Source organism: Perissodus microlepis, chromosome 5, assembly GCF_051167445.1.
Source record: "Perissodus microlepis isolate ML-2025 ecotype Zambia chromosome 5, ASM5116744v1, whole genome shotgun sequence".
Taxonomy (NCBI): Eukaryota; Metazoa; Chordata; class Actinopteri; order Cichliformes; family Cichlidae; genus Perissodus; species Perissodus microlepis.
In genome coordinates, this window is record NC_140465.1 from 18,216,116 (window position 1) to 18,236,840 (window position 20,725).

The 20,725-nt window shown below is 40.6% G+C and overlaps 2 protein-coding genes across 4 annotated transcripts in view; both read right to left on the reverse strand.

Moving 5' to 3' along the window:
- ampd2a (adenosine monophosphate deaminase 2a) overlaps positions 1–10,251 on the reverse strand; it is a 33,117-nt gene extending 22,866 nt beyond the window's left edge. The window contains exons 1-2 of one of the 2 annotated variants that reach the window (XM_084928430.1): positions 10,153–10,251; positions 9,797–9,843 (exon numbers count right to left, since the gene is read on the reverse strand). In XM_084928430.1, the coding sequence (XP_084784556.1) occupies positions 9,797–9,806 (10 nt within the window). In that variant the 5' untranslated portion in view covers positions 9,807–9,843; positions 10,153–10,251. Of the gene's footprint in view, positions 1–6,089; positions 6,801–9,796; positions 9,844–10,152 lie in introns of those variants that run through there. The other variant, XM_084928429.1, reaches the window with a different exon arrangement.
- Positions 10,252–13,371: 3,120 nt separating this feature from the next.
- On the reverse strand, positions 13,372–18,413 carry LOC146387089 (G-protein coupled receptor 61-like). 2 transcript variants are annotated; one of them, XM_084928436.1, is made up of 2 exons: positions 18,209–18,413; positions 13,372–16,694 (listed from the first exon to the last, which is right to left on the reverse strand). In XM_084928436.1, exon 2 carries the CDS (start codon positions 16,476–16,478, stop codon positions 15,075–15,077), a length of 1,404 nt encoding a protein of 467 aa, XP_084784562.1. In that variant the 5' UTR covers positions 16,479–16,694; positions 18,209–18,413; the 3' UTR covers positions 13,372–15,074. The 2 variants fall into 2 exon arrangements, with proteins under 2 accessions (XP_084784562.1, XP_084784561.1); XM_084928435.1 differs by having other exon boundaries at positions 18,100–18,413.
- Between the last annotated feature and the right edge of the window lie 2,312 nt (positions 18,414–20,725).

Here is a 20,725-nt window from a genome sequence, read left to right on the forward strand (position 1 = left end):
CAGCCGAACGCATCATTCGATCAGAGCTTCCTGACCTGCTGTCCATCTGCACCAAGCGGTGCAGGACTAAAGCCAGGAAGATTATGATGGACCTCTCCCATCCCAACAATGGACTCTTCTCAATGTTGAGGTCTGGGAAGCGCTTCCGTTTCCTTAAGGCCAAAACAGAGAGAATGAAGAGGAGCTTCTTCCCCCAGGCTATTCGGGCTCTGAACCAGGTGTAGGACTGAACTCTCCCACAGACGTTACATCTCCACACGCACTCTGGTTTTTCTTTTTGCACACTTCTTATAATTTATAATTTCTTTTTATTAATAATTTCTTATGTAAACTATTTTGAACATTTTTACTGTAAATTTCTAAGTTAAAATCTGTAAATTTTTTGTAGTAATCTGTAAATATTACTGTCAATTCTTACTGTCATTTAATGGTTGGGCAATTGCACAGCAATAATAATTTCACCTCATGTCATACTGTGCATGGTTGTGTGTGTGTGACAAATAAAATTTGAATTTGAAATTTCAATTCAATTCAATTCAATTCAATTTTATTTATATAGCGCCAAATCACAACAAAAGTCGCCTCAAGGCGATTTGTGTTTGTTATATAATCCAACCTGAAGCACAGATGAGGAGTGTCTTATAGAAGTCTTCAAAAACTTTTAATTAAATCAAGCTGATTCTCCTTCAGAATTATTCAACTCAACTGCCATTACTACTTGCTTGTATTGTCTTTTGCACATTCTCAGTCTTACTATTTATATTTCTTTATTATTTTATTTTGTTTACCTGTCTATGATAACCTAATAGGAATTAACCAACACGGTTGATGGAGTTCAATATTGCAAATTTAATACGGCAAAAGTATATGAGATTTATTTAGATGCTTGAATGGAAACACTCCAACTGTTTGGAGACTTGACGGTTAAATTTCTTGTACAAATAGGTGATATCTCATCTTCATGAACCTATCAAGAAGCTGACTGAGGAAGTTATAAATGTTATGAGAGTAAGTTGACCAGTCCTGATTTATTTGACCTTCGGGCCTTTGGCTTGTGGAATATTTCTTTTGACTTTCTGTTCTGAGCTTAAAAACAAGAAGAACATCCGTTGTAAACAACAAATGGCAATGTGTTCTGCCACTGATTGTGTTACTACAACAGAATCATTTAAGAGGCTTGCTGGCTGAAACCACCTACAACCTTGTGTGAATTAAAATCAGACATACTATATGTCCAGTGGTTTTTGTTAAGTCACATTTCTCACAAGCACTGAGGTATGTTTTCTTTTTCAGCCCCAGCTTGAGTTTTTCTGCAGTTACATCATCTGTTGTGTTCTGCAAATCTCTTTCCCTGGAGACTAATTAACAGCACAGGGGAGTCGCTGTGCATTATTTTTCACTCCCTTTCTCCCTGAAGAAAAAGAGAGCTGACACAATTGCACAAGCATCCCGTGTGAATGAAAGAGGGTGAACATGCAAATAAAACTGCTTCCCAGCATTTGCGCTGCTGTTTTTGTATCCCATCCCCCCCGTCCATCAGGAATCTTCTCAAAACAATAAGTTCTCTCTGGAGCCCGAGACACCGAACTGTGCACAAAACATGTTGCATACCCACAGCAGCACATGTAAACACTAATAGTCACACACCAAAAAAGGCACACGTATTCACATCATTCATTTTGACCCTCTGTGATTATCCAGACCACAGTTGTTGTTGTCACCGCTGTCAGTGCACTTCTCACCATATCGGAATATCTAAAAGGAACACTGTGTCATTTGATAGTGTCAACATATAACCCTCTGCAGTTAGCGCTGCTCGGACATCAAGAGCTCACGATTCCAACCCTGAGACAAAAACTGTGTGAAGTATCAAAGCCAGAGACAATAAAGGGACTACTGCTTCCCTGCCATGGCTAAGCAAGAAAGCTTTTGATCCGTTTCCATGCACATTGACTGCTCTCTTTGCTTTGGAGTGAATGAATTGCGCACTGTTGAAAACTCGCAATTCTAGCTGTGATTTAGTGTCTTGTGTTGCTGGCAGAGCTTCCACAAAAGGATGTTATAAATACAGCAGTTTGATTAAAGATTAAACTCTGGACAACGGTTTGCTTTAATGACTAATATTTCATTACTGTATCAACTAATGGTTGCAAACAAAAACAACTGCGACTAACCTGACTCAGGCTGTATAGCGGAATCTATTTTTTCAAAGCAAGAAAGAGTTGCGGTGTGATAAGAATATAACAACAAAAGGAAAAAGTTCCTATTATATGTTCTGACATCAACTAAAGATGAATAGTTTAACATGAAGATATCAGAAATGTGGAAAACTGGCACGCTGTCAGACTGAACAAATGACTTTTCTATGTGTGAGATGACCAATGAACTGGAATGTGAGAAACATCAGTGTGGAGTTGCAAGTGTGAGAGTATATTCCTAATTAAAGTTTAGAACATGATCTGGAGAATCATTAAATGAACAGGAGGGGGTGGGTGAGAGATTCAATGAGTCACTGAGGTCAAAACACAATAAGAAGTCAGTGAAGGACTGAAACATCAGCTGATGCTGCTTCATGTGTGATCGAATGAGGTGGATTAAATGAAAATGGATCTTCATTGGAAGCCACGACAGGAGCAGAGACAGACCAAAGTAGCATGCTTAACTGTACTTAAGCACTGAAATACAACCCATCATAACCATCTGTACAGCCTGTCAGCCAGCAGAGCACCCGAGTGAGAAATGGTAGAGTGGAAACAAACCAATCTTCTGTGTGTTTCTATGTGAGTGTGTGTGTGTGTTCCTGTCTAGCTATCTTTGTGAGGACCGAAATTTGCATTCTACTATACTTGTGAGAACCAACAGTCACTTGTGAGGACACACTCACTGGTCCTCACAAGTTTGAAGGCCTTTTTGAGGCTCAAAATGTGGTTTTAGTGTCAGGGTTACAATTGGGTTATGGTTAGGTTTAGGGTAAGGGTTAGGCATTCATTTTTAATGGTTAGGGTTAGGGTAACCATTATGTCAATGAAGGTCCTCACTAAGATAGCTGAACGGGGTTGTGTGTGTCTGTGTGTGTGTCTGTGTGAGTGGAGTGGGGTGGGGTGGGTTGCCTGGACAGATATTATGATATCACTCGCTATCTGGTAACAACAGGCCCACCTGTTGGTGTGACAGTTTTCAAGGCCTCACTTCCTACCTCTCCAAAATCCCTTTTCCAGGACTGAGACGCTCCCTTTCTAACATGGGAAGCAGCTGAGCTATTCATAGCAAAAGAAAGCCCTGGAATTTTCCACCAAACACAGAGCAAAGTGGTCCTCAGTCATGTCTGAGGGCAGCACAGCCACAGACTGGAGACCCTAACAACCAGCTGCTTGTTTCAAACCAATGGGCTGCCTTGTATTTTCCCAAGCCTCCCTCTAGTGGTTAGAAAGAAAAGCAAAGAAACATTTTTAATATTGAGTATTAAAGTGTAGAGCAAAAACGGAATAAAAATAATCTGTTTTTTTCTAAACAAATTCACTTTAAATTGAAGCTATTCAGCGTATTCATTGTAGGAGTGACATTGAAAAACATGTTACATTGACACCTTTTCAGTAGGAGATCAAAACACAACTCTGCTGAAAAAACCCAACTTTCTGGTTTTCTCCCAGTATTTGCTTGTCACGTGTTTCTGTCTACTGCAGGGCCAGAGCGTGGGAGTGAGAAGAGGTGAACAGGCATGGTGCTTTTCAGTCAGCTGGGTTAAAGTCCACAGGGAGACGAGTAGATATGATAATGATTCAGTAACGACTACAGCAAATCCCCTCAGGGGTAACGGCACAGAGCTCACGTGACCTGGGGTAAGAATGCACATAAATTGAAGACAGATGCACAAGAGACATGCCGTGACACAAGCAGTATATCTGCTTAATAATGAACCAGAACAGGAGACAGCCAGAGTCTTGGAGGAAATACGGTAACCATCCAACTGCAGCATGCAGCAGGATGTGTAGAGAGTATAAAAGATACAGATTAATGTGGTGCCCGCAGGCCAGTGGCCACCCATTAATAACCGATACAGTATTTTGGGGGGGTTCGAGGGTGCAGTGCAATTTAAAAACAAACAAACATATCTTTTAGAATAATTAAAAGACCTGACATAAATGGGTACTAGAAATACATTATCCAGTATTATATAGATGGCACAAAACTAATGTTAAATCCAGGTAACAAGACAGCGACCCCCACACCTCTGAAATGCTGAGCTGACAAACCATCATACATGCAAGAGACAAAAATAACTGCCTCGACAAAAGCATCAAGCTAGACAACCAGACAGCCTGCAGGTAAAATGTGCAAAAGCCTGTATGAAGTTAGAGCCAAAAATAAAGATAGAAGGCCGCATACAGGAAGAAGAGCGCTGATCCAAACTGGTGAGAGGAATTCCCTGCACTGCTCTGGCAGACACTTTAATAACCTCCACATATCACGTCATATAACTGGGCATTACATATTCTGCTTCATGCCAGAGTCCAGTGGGAGAGCTGCGGAGCCTACAGGCAGAGGCAGTTTCCTCCAGGAAGCTGGTTGGTTAATCAATGTTTACACCAGCAAATCCACTCAAACCATTGCGTAAGAGAACTGTTTCAAGTATGCAGGGGTGCATCAGTGCTGGAGAGATGTGTTTGGTGAGAGGGGAAAATATGATAAGAGAACTATTTCTGCTGAGGTTACAAGAAGAAACAATGCAAATATTGAGCTTCAGTCCATGACCTGACTTTGAGAACAGTCGTTTAGAGGCAAAAATAAAAATGTGGTCAGATGGACCATAATGGACCATATTATCAGACTGGGAGAGCACAAGGCTCAGCCAAGCGGCTAATTGAGAGGACTTGAATGACTGCATGGCTGGAGAGACCTATAAGTTATTTATTACTGCACCAAAGACAGGCGTCCTCAGCAAATACTGTAAGGAGTGTGTCAGCGTGAGTTACTCCTCAGGATCTGCTGCCGCATCCCTCCAAATGCTCGACTTTTGTGCTGTGCAGCACCCTGAGGAACCAATTCATTTCACATATAAATTGCAGGTCTAACTTGATTGTTTCTCACCGGAAAGAGCAGTTAACATTAAAATCAAAGATAATCATAAAAGCACAATAATTTTCGTCTATCCCATCACACACACACACACAATGTTAAATGTGTTTGTTTGTTTTTATCTGGAATGCTGAGAGAACAATCTAACAGAAACTTGTAATGAGAGAGAGAGTTGCAGTTGAAAAAATAAACTGATACCACTGCTCTGAGCAAAGCTGACAAACTGCAGACCTTTGATAAACTGTAGCAGAAACTGTGCAAGGTGGTCGGGTAAATAGGCCCACAAACTCCTCACATTCCTTTACAATCCGACAATAATACACAGACAGTCAGAAATGTTTATATACAGCGATATTCACTGTGCAAAAGAGGACAATAAATGCTCAAAAATCTATATTTCGCTCTTATTTTTTGAGGCGATGCACATTACACTGTCACACTCATCTGCAAAACATTAACTTCACAAGTTAAGTAAAGGCTGTTCATCGGTGCCTCGTTATGACAAATGATACACTTAACCTGAACTTTACCTTCTTATCAAAGTACACACTATTATTTTTTTCTTTTGCACAACCCTGCTGGACTTTACACTGTTATCTGGCTTCGAGGACCATTCATGTGCGCTAGTCAATACTTTCTGATGTTTCATACACTATGTAATCGTCCGACTGAAAAAACTAGAATAGCAATTGTTAAATAATCAATTTCATCTGAAGTTTTGTGAAAATGTTCTTTGCAGTTAATCGATTCAGCGAGGTGTATTACACACAGAAGAGCACACATGCTGAACGTATCCAACATGGGTGGAAGCTTCAAATCAATTTACAGGCGGAAAAAAACTAGCTAGAGTTGCAGAATTCTCCACTTCCCTCTCATTGCTCTTTGTGAGCAGCATGAATTCTTAAATACCGTTGCACAAGCACATGTGTAATTTTCTGACTCCACATCCACATAAGATGTTCCCCCATTTCTTCTTTGGGACCCCCCAAACCCACCCTTTCACCCACACTCACCAGGGCTGGTGGTGCTCTGCAGGCTCCCCCTCTTGTGCATCGGGGATTTAGGCTTAGGCTTCCCTTGTCCATTTGCAGCATTAGAGGAGGAGGTGGAGGAAGAAGATGACATCTTGCCGCCTGTGCTCTTGTTACTAGTCGAGCACAGTGGGTCAGAGCATTGAAGTGGCCAGCAGGGGGAGAAAGGAGCACTAGCTCTGATGCTGGAGCTCTGTCTCACAGTGGGACAGCGGGACGGTAGGACCCATACTGGGCCAGGCAAAGCTCCTCTGCAAAGTTGGCTCCTCCTCCCAGTCAGCGGCGGGTCAGCAGGCACACTGCACAGCGGCGAGTTGAAAGACAGCCCAAGGCTTCCCCAACTCCTGCTGGGGGCCATCGTCCTCGGTTGCCTTAGCAACCAGGGAAGGAGCTTCCTGTGGGCAGCACAGGGAAAAGCGGCCACAGAGGAGAGCATTGGAAATCAAAGAGTGTAGCTAGCATGACAGCTAGCAAGCCAGAAAATCAGCTGCAGCTGAGCCAGCTGAGCGCCTAGGTCAGCGAAGGACAAAAGTTTTCCACTCTTCTAAAAATAGCAGCTAGATAGATATCATTAAAACATGCAGTGTATCCAAGAGAAGCAAAAACAAAGGATCGCGATGAACAGCAAGTAACTAAAAAAATAAATAACAGAGATAAGCACGATAACCAGCTCACCAATGAGCTCCCAGTCTTCTTTGCTGGAAAATTCTGAGGGGAGACGGACAGCTTACACACACACACACACACACACACACACACACACACACACACACACACACACACACACACACACACACACACACACACACACACACACACACACACAGGCGCGCGCACGGACGGAGGCCCGCCTGACATGGAGTATTATAAATAGTGACAGCTATTGCCCAGCTAGAGGCTGTGGTACAACAAGTACAGTACATTAATGACTTGTTGTCACTTACTTCCTGTAGCTGAGGAGCAAAATTACAATTCATCATAAACTCTTTTAAAAGTTTAGCAAACACACAAGCATCCAAAAGTCAACACAGCAGGTCAATGATTAAAAAAAAATCTTAAATTTTACTAGTGTTCATGCTCTCAATACACTCATCACTAAATTGCAAACTAAAGTGTTCTGTTGAAAGTTTCACAGACTGGAAATTTACACAGTTAATAATCACACTGGTATATTTTATAAGTTCAATACTGCATATTTTATGCTTTAGTAATGTTAATATCACTGCTCATTTAGCTTTTAAACACAATGCTGAATCAGTGATTGCAATTATTCAACTTGAGAATTCAATTTCAATATACTGTAAATCCAATTCTCCAAAACTAGGAAGAAACTATATTATGGACCAGAATAGTCATACAAAGAGAGTTGTTAAGAACAAGCAAAGAGCCCCATCTAGTGGCATGAAAACTGTATGCAGCTGGATGAAAATTTCTATTCCTTCTTTTCAAAAGTTTAAAAAGCATGTGTGTGAAAAGTTTTTGCTTTTTACATGGTAAAACTTTTATATCTAACAGTTACATCCAAGTAACTCATGTGATAGTAACATATTCAAGTGTATCTAACCAAAAGTCTAAAAGCAAAAAAGAAACTGATAAAGCTTTTAAAAAAAGAGTAGTACATTGTACAACAAACACTTAATTTTACAATAATATTTTAAAAGATAACCTTATTTGGGTACTGAAGTGGAAGTGTCTGCAAAGTAAGGAAAAAATAAAAGCTTATATCAGGGTTTCTGCAGGCTTTTTCCTGAAAGCTCACCCAGGTTTTAAAGACACTGCTTACCATCAGGTGCGGTGGCACCAGCAGAAAACCCTAAAACACACAGGCCCACTTTTGAAGAGGAAAAAATAAATAACTAACCCGATGAATATCTTAACTACTTCGCAAAATACAAATTAGTCATATTCTTAAAGCCTCACCAAGAAACAGAAAGCAGTCATAGTACCTGAAAACTCTCCTTTGGTTTTCTCCCTGCTTCTGCTGCTTGGTCAAGCCTTCTGTTTGCACACCCTTTTGTTAAAAATGAGGCCAGTGAGCATATATCTGGCTGCTTAGGAGATTTTTCCCCCCACTTATTCAGACCAGTGCTTATGAAATGCAACATTTTGTTTACCAAGGCCATACAGGAAAAAACCCCTACTGTGGTCACATCTATTAAACAGCATCTTGACAGTGTACATTACACAAAATCCTGCTGAACAAAGTAACATATTTTCAAATGAGCTAATATACACTTTGAAATAGTCTATACTGGTATTTTCTATAATAAAATACAACCAGGGCATGTTTTTTTTATTAATAGCACTGCTTCTTCTATTGCCAGGTCCCTGGATTACCTTAGTCTTTTCTCCCTGTTTCCCTTTCTTAACAATGGCTTAGTGACAGCCACCTTTTTGATGAGGCTTCAGCAAACAGTATATGGATCAAATGCAGGGTCAAATGCATCTTTCAAGTCGGGTCTTTGCTGGATTTTTTATTTTTTGCATATCTTAAGAACACTTTCAGATTATGTCCATCTGCTGTAAATAGCTCTTTAAGTCTCTTTGCTTATCCTACATTAGTCTAGTTTTTTAAGGATGCACAGCACATCATGCCAACATATGCCAAGTTTTCAGTGAATACAATTTTTAGGGCTGTCAAACTGTAAACTAATTATGTGTTTTCATGCCAGGTTGGGGGGGGGGGAGTACCTTTAAAACTTTAAAAAGTTGTCTGTTATGTGTAGACACCCCTGAGTTAAGTGTCTCTCAGTTCCCTATCAAATGGCTCAGCAAGCATAAAACATTCCTATGAATATGATCAGCTACACAGACTGTATTCAAAATAAGTTAAAAAAGCAGCCAGTGTCCAAAGAAAAAACTTTGGAGAACTACTGCTTAAGAGCACTTTTAACATGTTACAAGAAAGTCTAGCTCCTTGGAAGCAAAACAGAAACAAATGAGTGGTGGCTTTCACACACCACTGTAACAAAATACTGATGGTATATAGGAATGTGAACTGATAACCAGTGTCAGTTGAGAACTAGTTCTATATTGTTCACTCCACCTACAACGTCAAAGTTGATCAAGTTCATCCAATGGCACACACAAATTTACTCCATTACTCATAAATCACATAAAGACAACACAATCAAAAGACGCATCAAGACCAGCTGCAAAGCCACACTGTCAAATGACAGGAAGTGCAACAGGATGACGAAAGCAAAGTCACAGCCACATTTTTGTTTTTGTCCTGTCAGCTGATCAACGCACAGACACAATCAGTTTGTAAAAATAGTTTTGTCACAACTTTAAAGGTGAACCAAAGCATAACCGAAAAGACACGATTTGTTTTGTTACTTTTTAAATCCACATGAATGTGAGCATAATTTTGGCACAAATAGGACCTCACAGCTTCCTCCTTGGCCACGTAAAAGCAAGCAGGGGTACAAGCTTTCAAATATTAGTACTATTAGTACATTTAACGCATAAAAAAAACAGCTACTGTTTTTCCCTTATTTGAGGCAAGGTTTTGTGATTTATTGCACTGCAATAAGGTTAAATTCGTTTATTTTATTTTATTTTTTACCTATGTAATAAGCTTCTGACAGAGTTTCTGGTGATAAGACACTTAAGGGGAGAGCTAAACTCCTTTTTCTAGAGCGTGTTTCGTGTATGTTTGAGTACAGCTATGTCGGGTGCCGACTTACCAACGGACATTGTTGACGACTCGTTAGCTGGAAGTGGCAGGAAATACCTTGACACAAAGATAAAGCAACAACGACGGCTCGTTACAGTATATACGGGCTCTAAATATGTGTACGTATACATCCGCAGAGTAGCTAACAAGAGCGCCGACTGTAAACAAGTTATCGAGGAGTTTCACATAGCTAACAACGCGACTGCTTCTTACTAGCTTAACTGTCCACTATGAAATGTACAAAGTTAGTTCAAGCACGATAACTGCAGTGTCAATAGCCTACGTTTTAGCTTAAAAACGACATAAATGGCTAACCCATGAGAGAAATAAGTATTAGTTAAATAATTCTAGCTAGGAAATACTTACCAGGGGTGATATTCGGTTTGGGTGGGTTTGTTATTCTGTTACTTCAGTTTCCTCCACAGAAGGATGAAGTGTTGTGTTCAAAGGAGGCGCTGGGAGAGGGTTCAAAGGTCCCGGTGAAAGAAGAACAAATGTGTTTCCACGCTGGTTAGATAACGTTTGATAATAGCTTATCTTCAGCAGCTGTAATTAAAACAAGTTCTGAAATATTTAGCAATTAAATCCTAGAATGACTTTCTTACTGGTAATATCTCAAAGGTCACCATATATTAAACGCTATCAGTGTTAGTTTTATGTGTTATTTTCCTCTTATTATTTAGATGGAGCACATTTTTTAGCTCCTGGCATGCACTCGCTGGCCATTTTATTAGGTACACCTTGCTAGTGAGTCTCCCATTCCACCACATCCCAAAGTTGAATTGAACTTTGCGACACGGTGCATTGTACTGGAAGTAGCCGTCAGGAGATGGGTACACCGTGGTCACGAAGGGATGCATATGGTCAGCAACAATACTCAGGTAGACTGTGTAGTGTTTAAGAGATGCTCAGCTAGTACTAAGAAATTATGCCCCACACCACCACCGCCAGCTGCCCGAACGTCTGATACAAGGCAGGACGAATCCATGCTTTTCGTGTTCTTTATGCCAAATGCTGATCCTAACATCTGAAAATGGCAGCAGAAATCAAGACCCATCAGACCAGACAGCATTTCTGCTGTCCAGTTTTCATGAGCCTATGTGAATTTTACCCTAATTGTCCTGTTCTTATCTAAAAGGAATGGCACCCAGTGAGGTGTTCTGCTGCTATAGCACATCTGATTCAAGCTTCAACATGCTGTGCATTCAGAGGTGCTCTTCTGCATACCTTTGTTTTAACAAGTAGCTATTTGATTTAATTTTGCTGTCCTGTCAGCTCAAAGCAGTCTCGTCATTCTTTGACCTGTGATATCAACAAAGTACTTTTAGCCAGAGAACTCGAAACTCACTGGATATTTTCCTTTTTATCCGGCGCATTCTCCATAACCCTTACACATGGCTGTGTTTTTGAAAATTCCAGTAGATCAACAGTTTTTGAAATACTCAGATCAGCTCATCTGATACCAGCAACCATGCCAAGTCAGTTAAATCACCTTTCTTCTCCTTTCTGATGCTCAGTTTGAATTTCAGCAGGTCATCTTGGCTATATCCACAGAGCACTGAGTTGCTGCCATGTGACTGGCTGAGACTGGTTGGGATATTTGCATGAATATGGAGCTGAACAGGTATACTTAACAAAACACATGGTGAGTGTGTGTTGCAAATAATTTTCTATGTGTAGATTGTATTTATCATACCTGTTACAGAGGTCAAATACTAAAGTCAAGTAAATGTAGTGGAGTAAAAAGTACAGCATTTTTCTCTGAAATGCCGTTGAGTAGAAGTAAAATACTTCTAAAATTGAATAAAAGCAGATTTGTATCTACTTATAGAAGAATATAACTGATTCCGCTTACTGTTATTTACCACCGTGAATACCAGTGTTTAAAAAGTAAAGCAGTGGTGAAAATGTAAAATATAGCTTCCTAAACTTTTACTGAAAGTTTGCTTAAGCTTATATGTTAGCTTAGAAAGCAAGGCTGTTTGCAAAAGCAAAGAAAAAGACTCAAATAGCCTTAAAATAGGAACACGTACTGAGCTGGCTGACTCAAGGCATTTAAGACTGAAGTCCAATGTTTCAGTATCTCAAACCTTTGACCTTTATTAACCACCAGATAAGATTTATAATAATTTAGTAGATCATGTTAAAACATGTACAAGATTACGTTTAGAGTGGGTTGATCAAATGACTCGCAGACGATTACCTAGGATGATGATTAATTCCCTTTACTGTGCTGCTTTAGTGTCTGTCCTGGACCACAACACTTAGCCAGATCTTTCTGTTAATGCAAAAGCAAGGGCATAATGTGCATATAAAAGCATTTCAAGGTGTATGATTATAACTAATGTTGACAAATACAATGTGAATCTTTAACAGAATATAACATTGTTGTTATGGTACAACTAGATATATTATAAGGCAAAGTAACCCAAGATCTCACATAAATAACAAATAAAGTCTAAGAGGGTCATTCCAGTTTACAACATGACATATTCACACTAGGAGTGCTATGGTTTGTGATAACATAACAAAACCAAATGTCAGCTCTGGTTTAGTGTAGAGAATATATTTTAAGAAGTCACAGATAGGGGCGTCATGTTGGATTCCCAATCGAGTAAGCTCCTCCTACCACCCACTACAGCCTAGAAAAATGTCTCTAGGTAATAATTGCCATGGGGATGGCAGAGCCTGCCGAAGCTGGGGGCGGTTTGACTGAGGTCCATCATAGAAGTGTGAGGCGTGTTGAGCAATCACATCTTCCAAATGAAACAAAGCAAAAAAATTAAATAGAAACAGCACATTGTTATTATTATTATTATTACCTTTTTTATTTATTTTCATGAACAGAAAAAAATGTTTTAGTGGTTGATTGACACATTTTTCATGTATCTCTAAAATATTTCCATTTTTTCATTTTTGAAGATTTTTACCTTCAGATTACTCTGAACTATATTCCCCCACCATCTCTCTTTGCATCAGGATTTCAATGCAAAGGATTAAGTCACACACACGTACAGTAATATAAAACACTAAAATGTTAATGTTATTATAAAAAAAAACTATGCCACAAATATTGATTTCCTATTGAATTACTATTTTAGTGATCAAGAGTGAATTGTACCCTCAATTTCTTAGGAGACAGGAGTGAAAACTGATACGGTCTTCTGCTTCAGGGTTCAATGATGCTCTTCTGCATACCTTGGTTGTAACATGTGGTTCTTTGAGTTACAGCTGCCTTCCTATCAGCTTGAAACAGTCGGACCATTGTCCTCCGACATCAGTGAAACATTTTCACCCAGAGAGCTGAAGCTCACTGAATATTTGATCTTTTTTGGACTCTCTGTAAACCCTACAGATGGGTGTGTTTCTGAAATTCGGTTTGAACTTCAGCTGGTCATCTTAATCATGTCTACACACCTAAATGCACTGAGTTGCTGCCCTGTGATTGATTGATTAGATATTTGAATTAACATGTAATTGAACAACCGTACTCAATTAAGTGGCCAGCAAGAGTATATTGCACTTATACCAATATTTTGGCAGAAACCCCACATTGTAGGTTAAATTATGCGAATGCATCCAAAATATTTTACAAACATAGAAACTCTTTATTACAACAGTATCTCTCGCTTTAGCTTCAGCTGTGTTTTTTTAACACATTCATATCATTGTACAGTGGAAGTCATTCTTTATCTTCACCACAGCTTAAAAAACAATCTCCGAACAAGTCAAAAAAAAACCTAACACAAACATTCAACATCATTCACAGTTTGAGATATTTAGACGTGATAAAAAGAAGGTGTCAAGTTGGCCTTGTCACTAAAACACCCTCTGAAAAAATATCTTAAAAACCCTGTTTCCACAATACATAAGAAAGCCTCTTTATTTTAATCAGTCATTTTCACACGTCTCCCTCTAACAGTTCGCTATAAAATACAATTTCAGCTCATAGTTAAGCTGCAAAACCAAGTCTTTTAAAAACCTCAAGCAAATTCTGTCTGCTCTGTTCTTCCCACAACATTAAAGTAGTGTGCAGGGGTCGTATTAGACAGTGAAATATTGTTTCCTGCACTGAGGTACTTAAAAACAAAACCCTGAAGAGAATCAGGGTAGTAAAAAGAAAACAATCCACATGTATTCTCCTTAAAATCTCACAGCGGAAAAAACACGAAGAAGGCAGTTACTGCACTTGTCAAAATACATTGGCCTCCTTGTCATCACTTCTTTTACAAATACCTAAACTCATCATTTAAAAAATGCTTGTGTTGACTGACATACACAACCAAACCTTACACAATTTTACTGAACATAACTTAGAGTTTAGTACATTAAACAATGTAGAGAACAGAATCATCATTCAATTTTTAGCAGTGCATCAAGCGAATGCTGATTTATTAATTTTTTTAAGATCTAAATTTATATCCAAAGACATTGATAGATACATCACATGGCAGGAAGCGGGGGTAACCCTAAACATCGTAGTTACATCGTAAAGCACCAAGGAAAGTTTGTCTGTAAACAGCTTGTACCAAATCCATGAGCAGTCAGGCCACAATATGTACACATCTAATGTAATCGAATTGGCTTAAAGCTGCCATTGTCACTGACAAAACTCCAAACTATTGTTCAATATGATGTTTTTATTGCTGTGTTCTTTAACATTACTTTTCTTGCAGTAATGTTTAAAATGACTTGCTGAAGTCTTGTAAAAAAAAAAACAAAAAAAAAACAACTTTTTAATCTTCGTATTTGTATACTAGGGTAATTTTTCTGATAGCAAGATGTAACTGCACAATATTAAAGTAATGATTTCAGAGGGAGCCAGTGTATTTAAGCAAGTGTTTCTTAATTTGAGATGAAAAGAAATTCTTCAAAAATATTTTACTGCCAAAACGTCAGAGACTCAAACACCAAATTAATGTTTTTTTTCATCTATTAAAAAAGCTTAAACAACATAAATAGCAATTCAGTGAGTCGTTTACTGTACAGAGCTGAGCCGAAGGCCAAAATACAGCCTTTTTTTTCTTTTTTTTAAATAAAGCAGTAACTTCCCTGTTCGCAAGCAAAAGTTTGTACATCTGCATTTAACTGTTCAACCATGATTGTTTTCAAAAACAAGGATGAAAACTGATGAGGCAAAGTGCAGTGATCCAAAGACACAATTATTAGTCTTTAAAATGAATTTAGCTACCTGGTGGACAGCTTTCAAGAAAAAATAGAGAAACGTGTTTTCCTGAAAGACTGTGTTTCTTTGAATGTATTTTTCAAAATATAGAGACATTGAAAAGTCAGCTGTCTGTATATATATGGTTGTTTTTCGCCTGTTCAATCTCAATAAACTCTGAAGTCTCCTCTGCAATTTGTCCTGGGATACGGAAATCAATGGGCATGGCATGTGCCGGCTCGGCTGGCTGTGACTGAGCCACAGGGCAGCAGGCCTCACCCTTAGGACTGGAAGTGCTGTGAGAGTTTTGAGGATCCAAGTTGCAGCCGGTGCCCTGAAGAAACTGAAGGAAATTTTCCTCTATGGATCCTTCACGGCTGGGCAGTCTGTCCTCCACCTCGATCCCCGCTCGACGAAACAGGCAAGGCAGATGCTTGCCCAGCTCCTCTCGGATCTGTCTGTTCAGACAGCCGTAGAAGAAGGGATTGGAGGTGAAGCAGAAGTAGCCAATCCAGGTGACCACTTCCTCCAGAGAGGCCAGTGTGGCTGGAGGGCTGGCAGCCAGTGCTGAATACAGGTGGAAAGTAAAGTAGGGCAGCCAGCAACAAAGGAATTGCCCACCCACTGCTGCCAACACTGCTGCAGCCTTCCCTCCTCCAAAAGGGCGTTGTGGAGTTCCTCTGCCAGTTCCAGTACCTGTCCCGGAGCTGGTAACCATTGTAGAACGGCTGCTGAGTGACTCTGACCGCTGGCGGCGAGGTGTGTCCATCCACGTGGGCAGTGGGCCGTGGTGCATGGCAGCCACCCGGGCCACTTTAAACATGTTGCAGTAGACAACGAGAATCACCAGCAGTGGGCACAGAAAATACACCAGAGTGAAGAGGACCATGAAGGCCAAACGGTTTGACCCTCCCCCTGTCCAATGCAGTGAGCAGCGCCTGTGACCCTGAGCCGGGGGAGGTGGCACGGCACCGCCACCCCCTCCCTCAACCCCGCTACTCTCCAAAAGAGGAGTTTTTCCACCCTGCAGGAACCAAGCAAGCAGTGGCAGAGCAGACATGGCCAGAGCTTTTACCCATATCCCTACAAGCACCGAAGCTACCAGGCCAATGGTCATCTTCACTTCATAACGCATCGGATGTATGATGTAGTAATAACGCTCCACATTGATGACAGAGATAGAGAGGATGGCAGCACTGACTAGGCACACACTGAGAAAGAGGTAGCTCCTGCACAGGGCCTCCCCGAAGAAGGCGCGGCTCGAGAGCATGCCAAGGGGCATCAGCACCAGGGCTGCCAGAAGGTCCACCACGCACAGGTGGAAGACAAAGGCAAACTTGTGGAGCTGCGGGGCCTTGGCAATGACCGCCATGACAGCGACGTTACCCACCACAGCCAACAAATCCATGAGCAGCATCGCCAGTAGGGCTAGCGACTGAGACAGAGCCCAGCCTTCAGGCAGAGAGGAGGCAGACATGTTGGATGTAGGCTGTGGAGGTGTGTGGGAGGAGTTCCACATTGGCTCCATTGAAGGGTGGGACGAGGCAGGCGGGCAGAGTCAGTCACAGGCCCATCACCCATCCTTCAAAGAAAGGGAAATGTGGCCAGGAAACAGTGACTTGAAAATGAGGTAAAAAGCTGCCCCGTAGTCCAGAAGATGTTGCTGTGATGTCAGGAAGTTTAGATGTTTTGAATCCTTTCCATTTAAAAAGCCTTCTTGTCTTTCATCAGTCACAAACCCACCCTACAATAAGAAGAAGAAGAAGAAGAAGAAGAGAGGGTAAATATCTGTGAGTGGATGTTTGCCTGTGTGTGTACTGTGTCATGAGAGACCTCTAATTTGCAAATATCAGTTATATGAACTCATCCTTCCATGGTGAGTTTCCCTTTTTGCCCCAGCTACCATCAAAATTAATCCACTTAGATGAAGTTTTATAAAAATCCTCCTTAGCTTCTGAAATCTCCGTTAAAGCGATCTTGCTGATAAGGTAATTCAAAGCCACCCCTCAAACCAATTAACTCTATTAGATATTCATTATTCAAGGCATGGACATTTGACACCTTTTTTAGCAACATGCTGCAGGAACTGAGTGAGTAAAATGAATGAAAAATGAGAAGTCATCATGCAGTAGAGTTAGGCCACGTCTAAAACCAAATAATAATACTGAAAAAAATGCATATTTATTATCAGAATAACTCTAAGGGAAAAAATTGGAGAGCAGTTTAATTTTTAAGAATATATTACAGCAAAGAAGGTCAACGATAAATCCAGACTTATTCTTCCCGGGCAGCAACAGCAGTAGGGTATAAATACTTTTCAAGCACACATCCTGTCTGTACATGAGCTAATTCACCAAAACCAGTACTATCACTGACTAGTTAATAGGCCTTTTCCATCACATCTACAACTGCCATGAGAGCACTTCGCTTGCTTCAAAGATATATGCATATTTTGTGGTTAACCTGCATATTTATGACTACCTTTTCTAGCCCAAAAAAACCAAAACCTAGCCACAGACTCTGGGAGGCCTGTATGTAGGTCTGTGATTGTACAGAGGGTGATGTCTTCCACTGAGGAAGCCCTGATAATTTAGAATGAGTTAATTTAATGTTCCAAATAGAAATTCTAAGGATGTTCACAGGTTGAGCAGGCTGTTAGCATGTTACCTGTGCACAGAAACAGAGAGCTATGGTTGGCTGTTGCCATATAAAGGAAACCATGCTGCCTGCTGATATGAATTCTGTCTGCCACAGATGTGACGTTTACAGTCACAGTAATCCACGTTCAAGTAAATACTGAGCTCTAACCTCTCTCATCGCCTATGAATGACTGCCCACACTGAGCAACGTCTGTGTACCACACATAAAGGTACAGTCAATTCACTTTAACCCTCCTGCCTGGTTTGGCCATTCCTTTCCCTTCCACCTGCTCGTTTATGTTTTAATTATTAATGCATTACACCCATTTTAATAATAAGCAAGACTCTTATTCTGTATATCAGAATGTAGCTTAAATGAATTTGTTGCAGTCAGCGCTACACAACGAGCAGATTACAGGAGGCGTGAGAGAACAAGCGAGGAGAATGTGGTGAGGATCGGGGAGTGTGATGGGAAGACACAGAAAGAAAAAGGCAGAGAGCATATTATACCTGAATCAGAGTATTTCCTGATGCAGCTGTCTGCTGCTTTGGGGTCTGAGGATGGAATCCTGGTTTAGCTCCTACTGCTGAGGTACACAGTGGAAATCAATCACTGTACCTTAAAAAATGCTGCTGAGGTACTTCCCACTGTAACAGCCTGTTTCTTTCTCCATCCCTTGATCTGCCTTGTGCATCCTTCTCCCTAGCTGACAACAGCTGTGGCAGCAGAGATTTCTCTGAAACGATGCTGATGTAAATGCTTGCAAAGACACCAGCTCACTCTCTGCCTTCCCCCTCCACTCACACACATTGCAGAGATGGAGCAGGAGGCAGTGAGAAACAGGACCAGAGCTGCTGTCTCCACAGGGTCCTAATGTCCTTACCGTCATCTCAATCTGAGTCTTCAAAAATGAAGGAATGCCACTGCAGCAGCGTTATAAATTTGTTTTAAATAACGAGTGCTTTAGTGTGTCTCAGCCGGGTTGTCACAAAGTTGGTAAAGATGGTCTTCAGAGGATAACAGCAGTCACTTTGGCAGTCCTCTGACTTCACATTCAACCACACAGGGAGTTTAAATATTAGCTTTATTTAAAGGGTAGCTCAAAGTTGAAACTTCCTATGTTAAATTTACTGCAGCAACAGTCAGAAAGCCGCTTTGCTAACTGTACATGTTCCCTAAATAATGTACAGAGCAAAATCCAGTCGCTGCTGATGTGCAATTTTTGCTTGCTGTATGACATGATGGTTACTCTGCTACACCCTGACTGCTCCAGATGTAGCACAGCTGAGCTTCACATTTTTAAAAGTTGCCCTCTGCTGGGGATTTAGAAGGGGGAAAACATGTCACCTTTCCTGACAGGAAACCTACTGTCACCTACCACTAACATACCAAAAATATTGTTTGTGTGTTTCCAAACTGCTACCTTGGAAAAGACGATTCCCAAATAACCTGTTAAGGTTCATAAATCTTTGCTCATGCTCCTCCCTCTCATATCCCGCCCCCTATTTCTCCTTCCTCTTCCAGTTGATTTACTGTTGTCAGCCTGTAGTGTTTCAGTTTGTTATTCTACAGATTAAAGCGCCTTCCAGTCTAAGATTTGCTGAGACATTGAAGGATTGATTAGGCCAGGCCTCAGCCTCCATCCATCCCAGCTTCTCAAACTGGGACTCCTGTTGCCACGGTGATCTTTTTCACATGGAGTCCATCCTCACTGCTCTGTCTGCCGAGGACAATGAAATCTGGGCTATTATGGATAAGGCTACTCTACTGAAGGAGTGGGCATAAAGCTGCTGAGTTCTGGGGTGTTTTTCATTTGCATTTGTAAGGTTTCCCATAATTACACACATAACATTTGCATTTCATGGAAATTATGTCTTCTTTGACCATTAAAAAGCACGTTTTAATTTGCAGCACCTCTCATGCATTTTTAGATTAAACTAGTCGCTCACTAATACCTCTATTATGATAAGCTTTAGTTGCTGTGAGAATTGAGGTTTTCTAGTTTATTGCTCCCATCCTCCATATCAGTGTATTTATTGCACTATGGCAAGTAGAAGATGCTGAGAGTGGAGTGGTGTCACCCACTTAAAAAAGAGCAAATACTATTTATTGCTACACCATCTGTCACTGCAGTTGTTTGATTCATTTCTAACCAAAGCACCTTTTTTTTGAAGATTTGTGAATTGAGTTATTGTGTTTTTACAGCATTACAAATTTGAAGATTTTAAATATGTTGGACCTGTGGCCTGAGGAATTCTCCATTTCACCAAGAAACTGCTGCTGACAGATTCCCATACAGGTGGCTACGGTAAGAAGTTTGGCATCATTTACAGCTCCGTGCTCATCACTGTGCCAGGATGTGTAAAAAAAAAAAAAAAAAAAAAAAAAAAAAAGCTATTTTTTTGTCCTTTGGCCTCACAACTCAAATGCAAACATGATAAATCACAGCAGCATCATTTTCTGTATGTTACATAACTGAGTGATTATATGTAATCGCCACCATCATCATCAGCTTCTTTCAGCCAATGCTTCAAAAGCAAGAACAAGCAGAACATACAGAACATAAGGAAACATGACCAGTTTTTGGTGGAGGGATTTAATAGACAGCACTTACTACTGTTGTCATGGCGAAGATGTATCAAGATGCCTGGTAGCGCTGAGGAAGGATGCGAAACATACACATGCTTGTGTAACGCACAGCACTTCTCAAACACTACACATGAGTGAATCAACATTGCAGGTATGCGGTGTGGATGTGTGCACTGTGCGAGTGGAACTGTCTGCTTGAATCTGTATTCAGGCATGTTCACCTGAGTGTGTGTGTCTGTGTGTGTGTGAGAGAGAGAGCGTGCATATCATGTGTTGACTCACGACAAAAATAGCAGAGTCTTGCTTGGCCGGCAGCACCAATCACTGCCACCACAAATACAATGGTTTCCATGGCAACCTTGAAAAATAGACTCCACATTCGCACTCAGAAATAGCAAAGGACGCTTGCAATAACCCCAGAGAGCCCCTACTGCCAATAATAACCGCCGATAGATATGAATGCGCAAATAACAGCAGCACTCAGAAATTGAAAAAAAAAAATCCTTCCATTACATTTACCAAAGCATAATTACCACTGCCTACACA